Source organism: Trachurus japonicus, chromosome 9 (assembly GCF_045865225.1).
Source record: "Trachurus japonicus isolate A0001 chromosome 9, Traja_1.0".
Classification (NCBI taxonomy): Eukaryota; Metazoa; Chordata; class Actinopteri; order Carangiformes; family Carangidae; genus Trachurus; species Trachurus japonicus.
In genome coordinates, this window is record NC_140915.1 from 1139134 (window position 1) to 1147912 (window position 8779).

At 45.6% G+C, this 8779-nt stretch overlaps 1 protein-coding gene across 3 annotated transcripts in view; it reads left to right on the forward strand.

Annotated features, from left to right (window-relative positions):
* The window catches only part of LOC146980454 (disabled homolog 2-interacting protein-like), a 46438-nt gene extending 40033 nt beyond the window's left edge, over positions 1-6405 (forward strand). For all 3 annotated transcript variants that reach the window (XM_085785671.1, XM_085785672.1, XM_085785673.1), the window contains 4 exons: positions 1554-1676; positions 4031-4110; positions 4290-4377; positions 5628-6405. In XM_085785671.1, coding sequence (XP_085641797.1) covers positions 1554-1676; positions 4031-4110; positions 4290-4377; positions 5628-5798 — 462 coding nt within the window. In that variant the 3' untranslated portion in view covers positions 5799-6405. The remainder of the gene's footprint in view (positions 1-1553; positions 1677-4030; positions 4111-4289; positions 4378-5627) is intronic.
* The last annotated feature ends 2374 nt before the right edge of the window (positions 6406-8779 follow it).

Here is an 8779-nt window from a genome sequence, read left to right on the forward strand (position 1 = left end):
CTCGTTTGGTCCGGACTTTCAGACTTTCCAGATAGTTCGGATCAAAGTGACAGGTGTGAAAGTTCCCCCGGACCACGGTCCGGACTAAAGACCGAGTCTTTGGTCTCGGTCCGGACTAAAGACCGAGTCTTTGGTCTCGGTCCGGACTATCCTGGACCAAGGTCCGCTGCTGCGTAGTGTGAAAGCAGTTTTTTGGAAGGTTGGAACTATCAGACCAAATACAGGAAGTCACGTCAGATTCACTCGTGCTGAAAAAAGTAAATAACAGAAAAAATGGAAAGAGGAGCCGCAGCAACACTTGGGGAGAGGAGATCAGATATTATATCCAGTTGTGGTCAGAGGGATGGGTGTGTCAGTGTACATGTGTAAACGTTTACACGGAATTAAACAGTAGCCTAGAGTGTTTAATATAAATCCCCAAACGATAGGCTACATGCATTTATTTATTTTTTTTTACATTGACCCGAATATATTTTTTTCCGTCGAAAAAGACGGATATTTATCAGCGGGTGACACCAAACAACGTCTGCCCCAGCAAGTCAGAGCTTTTATTTCTCTCACTCACACTCACAAGAGACCTGGAGAGATGCAGCCACATCTGAGGAGGATCACGTGTGTGTGTGTGTTCCCTCCACTACACAGTTACAGCTGATCTGATCGCTGCCGCTCTCATCAATAAGAGCATTTTCACCACAGCACGACCCTCTTTTTTCTCTCCTTTCATCAGCTCCAAACTCACTCTTTTGCACCGCGATTACAAACCACAGCGTGTTTTCCAGCACTATTTTTTTTTTTTTTTACACATATTTTTATTTTAATTTTTTCAGAGCACTTCCTATGCGCTAACGTCAAATGCACGCTCATTCACAAGCCAATCACTGACAGTTATAAGCAGGTGCAGCCCTTGTGGGTAATGATGTCATGATGTAGGTAGATCCTTTGGTCCGCTGCATAACAGCAGTGTGAAAGCAACTTTACTGGTCTATAACGAAACTATGGAACAAAAAAAAAATTAAGTCTGGACCTTGGTCCTGGACGAGCCCCCAATTGCTCCTCTCTGCTCCCCATCTCTCTTTCTGTCCCACTCATGTTTTTCGGCAGATCTCCTACAGCTAGTGGCTCTCGGTGTGAAGCCTTCAGCTCTGCTCTCTTACTGGCTACTGGCCCTTTGTGACAGAGACGGCCCTATATTTACACGCAAAACTGAGATTTCTTGAATATCTGAATATACTCTCTATACCACGCAGCTGGTATTGCACCTGGATCTTTCTATTTTACAACATCTGAGAGAGTTTTTCTGCTCTCACGCTCCGTCTGTCCTGTCTCTCTCTCCTCATCAGTCATTGATTACTATATTATACCGTTTTATCCCTGATTTGGCATATCCCATGTGGCTTCTGGTGGTTCTACTGTGGCTGACTCTGTGTGTGTGTCTGTGTGTGTGTGTGTGTGTGTGTGTGTGTGTGTGTGTGTGTGCGTGTGTGTCTGTGTGTGTGTGTGTGTGTGCGTGTGTGTGTCTGTGTGTCTGTGTGTGTGTGTGTGTGTGTGTGTAGTACCAGCAGGAGGTAGCTCTGCTGCAGGAGAAGCTGCGCGTGGCGTCTCTGCGTCAGGAGGAGTGTGAAGCTCGACTGATGGTCCAGGACCAGCAGAACCAGCGCATGCTGCAGGAGTACCAGGTAGGAACAGCACCGTGATGTCACAGTCACATGATGACATCACAGTCACATCATGATGACATCACACTCACATGACTCGGGTTTTGTTCAGTTTTAGTTTAGTTTATTAGGGACAGTGTGCAATTACATTAATCATTTAAAGGGGGAAAAAAATGAAAAGATGGTTGCACCAGATTTAGCTCCCAGCTAATTTCCATCTGTAGTCCCTACACATAACATACAAGTAATAAAATACACAGAATACAAGCTACTATACAAAGATGAGGCATAAACAGACACAGTTATGGTACAGACACACCAACTTGCAATGGATCACCAAGCGCACCGGCGAGTGGGCAGTTCTGTGTGACGTACTGCGGAGCTTGAGTTTCGCTCTGCCGTTTCCAACATGGCGGCCGGGTCACAAACGATCTCATTTTACAGATAAACAACACACTAACGTATGTTTCTGAAAACATTTGAGGCGGGAAATGTGTAGTGCAGTAACAGAATCTTGATTCATGTTTGATCAACACGGCCTAGTTTGATAGTTTGAACAAAGTTTCTGAGCCGGCCGCATTGCTTTGGACGGACGTCATTTGCATAAAGTTCAATCTATCGATGTTACGCCCCAGAACTTCGTTGGCCCAGAGGGGCATAACAATGGACCCAAACACTGACCCCAACACAAACACAAAGACGCTAGTCTTCAGAGGCTTCCCGGGAGGCTTCTTTAAACTTTGAACTCTGCAAGTGAACAATGGACCAAGACAAGGTCCACTGCCACACAGAAAACGTACCCACACCCAGGTTTCACCACCAAAAATAAGAAAGGCAAAATAACAAAGTGGCAAGAGTCTCTCTCTGCCCGACGACTACCTTGCAGGGAACTCTCAAGCAAACACAGGCAGGCAGTTAAATCACAAACCATCTTGAAAAGAAGACTACTACATCACACAACAGCTACAAACCTTCACTTCACCTCATGGTTGTTCGATCCAGGACGAGCCCCCAATTGTTACGCCCCAGAACTTCGTTGGCCCAGAGGGGCATAACAATGGACCCAAACAATGACCCCAACACAAACACAAAGAATTGAAGAAAAATTAACTAAAAGGAGATTTAATCCACAACATAAAAGTGGTACAAACAAAATAACACAAACTAAAACAAACAAAAGCCAAGCTGGGAGGCAGGCAAGTCCAGCAGTCCGCACACACTGCCCCCCCTTCTGGTGTCAGCTGCAGGGTTCTTAACTCAGCAGCCCAGGTGAACCTCGTTGTCCTGATTGGGACCTGGATGGAGCTGTGGGGGAGAAGGGAGAGAGAGACAGACACATGCACAAGGCCGAACCCCTATCGGCCGTAACACCCCCTCCCTTAAGACAATGAATAAACAAAATATCATACCGTTTATTCATTGCAACATCTTAAACAAAAAGGACGACTAAACCTGGCCTCAACTCAAAACACCAACAATACATTTATCAAAAGTAAACCCTGGGACTGCTGTCAGGACAAACGAAAGGGTCAAAGTGAATCCAACAAGATCAAAATACACAAAAGAAGGCCAACCAACACACTGCCACTCGATGTAAGAGAGTGAGCAGCCAAACAGTAGCCATGCAAGTGGGTGCCACTCCCACCAGATAACAAAATGGCCACCAACATGAGGGAAACTACGAAACAAAGGTTAACTCACTTACAACACTACGGTGACTCGAGGGCAGCCACAACCTAGCAAACAGTAACACAAACGTGACTCAACCAAAAGTGGACTGCAACAGCACGACACAAAAGAGGTCACACAGTAGCCACTGCTACACAAAATGTTGCCAACTTACACCTGAGCTGCAACCAAACGACCCAACAAACGCACTGTGCAGGTACCACACAAAAAGTCACATACCCAAAGTTACTGTTACTATTTAACACACAGAATCCAGACGAAACTAGAGGTAGAGTCGACCCACAAGAGATTGTAACTACGCTGCTGTGCAACTCTGCTGAAGAGTGACGTTGTGGAGAGGCACCCTGTAATGTGTCTCTCTCTGCCCGACGACTACCTCACAGGGAACTCTCAAGTAAACACAGACAGGCAGTAAAATCACAAACCATCTTGAAAAGAAGACGACTACATCACACAACAGCTACAAACCTTCACTTCACCTCATGGTTGTTCGATCCAGGACGAGCCCCCAATTGTTGCACCCCAGAACTTTGTGTGCAAAGTGCTTATAGCAGCAAGATGTTGACTGTCATATACTGTGTGTGTGGTGGACAAAGTACAAACTGCTCATTGTGTGTGTGTGTGTGTGTGTGTGTGTGTGTGTGTGTGTGTGTGTGTGTGTGTGTGTGTGTGTGTGTGTGTTTCAGGCTCGACTGGAGGACACAGAGAGTCGACTGAGGAGACTTCAGGACGACAAGGACCTGCAGATGAACAGCATCATCAGCAGGTGAGACACCTGTCTGTCTGTCTGTCTGTCTGTCTGTCTGTCTGTCTGTCTGTCTGTCTGTCTGTCTCTCACCTGTCTGTCTGTCTCTCTACCTGTCTGTCTGTCTGTCTGTCTGTCTCTCTACCTGTCTGTCTCTACCTGTCTGTCTGTCTCTCACCTGTCTGTCTCTACCTGTGCAGGTTGATGGCGGTGGAGGAGGAGCTGAAGAAGGATCACTCTGACATGCAGGCGGTGGTCGACTCCAAACAGAAGATCATCGAGGCTCAGGTACCTGTCTGTCTCTTTTACCTGTCTGTCTGTCTGTCTCTCTCACCTGTCACAACCATAGACTGTAAAAACATGGCCGTAGCGTCCGTGACGTCACCCATTGGTTTTGGGGAGTCGTTGTTGTGACTCCAACATGGCGGCCTGAACAGCGCCATGTTGGGTTGGCCGGCCGAGAACCCGCCCACTGGCCTCGAAGCAGCTGTCCACGGAGCTGCTTGGACCTGTCACTCAACGTTTCCGCTCCCTAATTGGCCAGAGTTTTAACCTAATAACAGTAAAACGGTAGAGTTAAAAAAATCCCCCCCCTCAGAGTGTGTGCGGGGGTAGAAACTATCGGTTGAGACCAGAAAACGTTCTGACACCAGTGGTGTGTCTCAAATCGCATACTTCTCTCAGTACACTGCCTTACAGTGCACTGCCGTCTCAAATCAAACTCTGCCGCTGCACTGACCGGAAATGACTCCACAGCTTCTTCTTCTATTTTTTAAATTCTGATAGCAACCGGCTGTTGGAGCCCTGTCTGTCGCCGACACTTGACAGCACTTTTTACTGATCAAAACGAGCTATTAAGTTGTGTTTTATTGTGTTAGTGTTGTTGTTGTGCTGTTATGAGTGTTTTTTAAAGACATTTACGCCGGTGTCAGCTCCGTCGCTGCTCAAAGCAACCGCTGCCGTTTGAAAAGTAGTGACGTGCTTCCGCTACGTCACTAAGACGACGGCCGTTAAGGGTGGAAAGTGTCCATCGATCCACACTCAATGTTCTGGCCGTTTGAGTGCGCCTAGCGCACTACATTTTCACACACTGCTCAGTGTGAACGCACTTATGTACTCAAAATATTAAGTGTAAGTGCAAAAGTGCTCGATTTGGGACACACCACTGGCTTTGATCATGTTTAATGAGGATGTAAAGTGGGTGATTTTAACATGGGGGTCTATGGAGAATGCTGCTTTCTGACACCAGCCCCCAGAGGAAGAAGAGGGGATTGCAGTTTGTTGAACGAGGAAGTGACTTCACTTCTCAGACCCACAACTGCCCCCTCGGTCTCTACCTGTCTGTCTCACCTGTCTCTCTACCTGTCTGTCTCTCACCTGTCTCTCACCTGTCTGTCTATCTATCTCTACCTGTCTCTCTCTACCTGTCTGTCTCACCTGTCTGTCTCTCTGTCTCACCTGTCTGTCTGTCTCTCTACCTGTCTGTCTCTCTACCTGTCTGTCTCACCTGTCTGTCTCTCTACCTGTCTGTCTCTCAGGAGAAGCGGATATCGAGCCTCGACGCGGCGAACACGCGCCTCATGGCGGCGCTGACGCAGCTGAAGGAGCGCTACGCCGTGACATCCCAGAGGAACGGCCTGTCTCCTAGCAACACGTCATCGCTGCAGATCACCGAGAACGGGGAGTTCCGTAACTCTGGCAACTGCTGATCTCTGATTGGCTGTGACTCTGTGGGGGGGGGCGGGGCTGAACCGCTGGCAACAGGACGAACCCATCGACCAATCAGAGCTGTCCTAGTCACCGTAGAAACTGTCAATCAACCACCACCTCTTACAGCCATAGACCTGACCTCCGTTGCTAGGTTACCCTCAGTTACTGTTTCTGTTTTGCATGTTTTTTTCTCCCAAAGTCTGACATCACTTCCTGTTTCCTTTGGTTGGTACTTCCTGTTGAGCGCAGCGGTTAGCCTAGCTTAGCCTAGCCTAGCTTAGCACAAAGACTGGCGGCGGAGGGGAAACGTAGCGCAGCTTAGTTTGTGTTGTTCCACTGGATTCTACTGGTTTTAATGTAAAGCTCAGATTTTATTGTACAACAGTAAAAACTCTTTAAATTGTGATGAATAGTTTGTGAACACACACACACCTACACACACACACACACACACACAACTACACACTTACACACACACACACACACACACACACACACCTACACACCCTGTGGTTCTGTCTCTGTTCTTCTTGTTTGTTTCAGATCCTCTTCTTGTTATTTATCAACATCAGTATTTATAAAGATCCAATAAACTATTACACTGTCAGCTGTTGCCGTGGTGATGAGTGACAGGTGTCGTGGAAGTTTTTAGCCGTTTTTGCTGTTGGTGAATAATGAAATAGAGACTTCTGCCAAGACCGACAAGTCTTTATTTCCTTACAAAGAAAGGTCGGTCCTCACCCGAGCGGTGACGGTTAAAGGAAAGACAAAGACAATGGGGAGACCTACACTGCAAAAACTCAAAATCTTTCCAAGAATATTTGTCTTATTTCTTGTCAAAATGTCTCATTTCTAGTCAAAACTAATCTCTTTCCACTTAAAATAAGACTCATCACCTAAAAATTAACTTGTTTTTAGATCATTTTCACTTGTTTCAAACTAATTTTCACTTGAAATAAGTAGAAAAATCTGCCAGTGAAAGCAACTTTTTTGTGCTTGTAATAAGAAAGAAAAACTTGCTCCACTATCAGATTTTTCTACTTATTTCAAGTGAAAATCTGCTTGAAAGAAGTAAAAAGTGTCTAAAAACAAGCTGCTTTTTATGTGATGAGTCTTATTTTAAGTAGAATGAGATTTGTTTTGACTAGAAATAAGACAAATATTCTTGATAAGATTTTGAATTTTTGCAGTGTAAACACCTACATGAGGATATTGTGTTTAGGTGAGAAGTTAACTCATTGAGTGCCAACCACGTAATTTCTCGTTTTTCGTTCCCATGCGTTGAGTGCCAAAAACGGAATTTTTCGTTTTTTGCTTTTTTTTTAAATTATGAAAATAGACACTTTAATACACATTATATGTAAATTTGGGGACTCTACGACGAGGAGAACTGAAATAGATGACGATCAAAGTCACATGACAGCTCATGATCTGGAAGTTTTTATCATAACTCAGCTTCTGCAAACGGAGTTCTGCATGCAGCGCAGCTGCTCCGCTGCTGCTCCGCTGCTGCTCCGCTCTCACCCGCGAGGCTGCAGCAGCTGGGAGCTGAACCAGGAAGCTCTCAGCCGACAGTCCCGCCCGGTCTTCATCTGGAGCAACACCGTGTCCTCCCCAAAGTCCTCCCGCGGTAAAATCTGATGGTCTCTGGACCAAAGCAGACCGGCACCACCGACCCGTACCACAGACGGACCGCGACCACCGGCGGGACCGGTGTTCCCGAGCCGCTGTGGCCGACAGACCCTCACGTTCCGCGGCGAGAGGCTGTGACACGGCACGGTGCGTCTGTGTTATTGTTGTTTAGTGGCGCCCCCCCCGCCCCCGATGGTGGTTTTGTGAATAGAACAACAATTGTTGTGTATATTTATCTTATACGAGCCCTTTGATCCAGAAATGCGAGTGTCAGAAGAGCGACAGACACAAACAGAGCACCTTTCATAAAAGACGCTCTATCTCCTTTTCTAGAAAAAAGGAGGGATTTTGGTGAAACCCAGCCATGTTTAGCTTGACTTTTCTCAGGAACAGAGGCACGTAGAAACAAACGGTTTGTGGCCATTTGAAGGATAAAGTTAAACCTTTCAAATGAGCTACAGTATGTGTTGGTGGCAATAATATAGAATACACTATGGCTCTAAAATAAAAAGTCAAATATGGTCTAATTTGCCGGTACACTTGACTAAAACTTTGGAAAGGAGCGCGGCACTCAATGAGTTAAGAGGTCTAGTCAACACAATTTAAAAATCAAAAGGTTTTGAATATTGATGAGAAAGTGAGAGGTTGGGTGTCTCAGGTACTTGAAATGCAAAGGAATTGGATTTACACTGCAAAAATTCAAAATCTTACCAAGAATATTTCTAATAAGTCTCTTTTCTAGTCAAAATAAATCTAATTATACTTAAAATAAGACATTACATTAAAAAGCAGCTTGTTTTTAGACACTTTTTTTTTTACTTGAAATAAGTAGAAAAATCTGACAGTTGTTGACCAGAGTTGTTTTTTTCAATTTTTATGAATGCAGCTTAGGTTTCAGTTACTTGCCTGTGATTGGCTCGACCACACGCCACTCAAAAACAGTGAGCCAATCAGAGGAGAGGTTCTCATTCTCTCTTCTGATTGGCCAAATGACCTGTGGCTGCTAGAGCTCCAGAAAGAGGCAACAGAAAGGGGCAGTAGAAACCATATGAAGCAGATCACAGGTACTCAGAACCAATGATACATCTGGTTAGGGAAATAAACCCAGAGAAAAGTGCACAGCATGGGCCTTTAAATTACACAGATGGGTAACAAAACAAAAGGAGCTCTGATACCTTGGGGGGAAAGCTCAAGTGATTAAAGGGATAGTTCAACATTTAGTCAGATTGGCCCATTGCCATAATCCCTACAGTCATAGCAGTAGGTTCGTTACCTTTAATTGTCGGTGCAAGCTGTTTTTAGAACGGTGGAGCAGAGCCGTGAGCTGCTCAGAGCTACGCTATGGAGG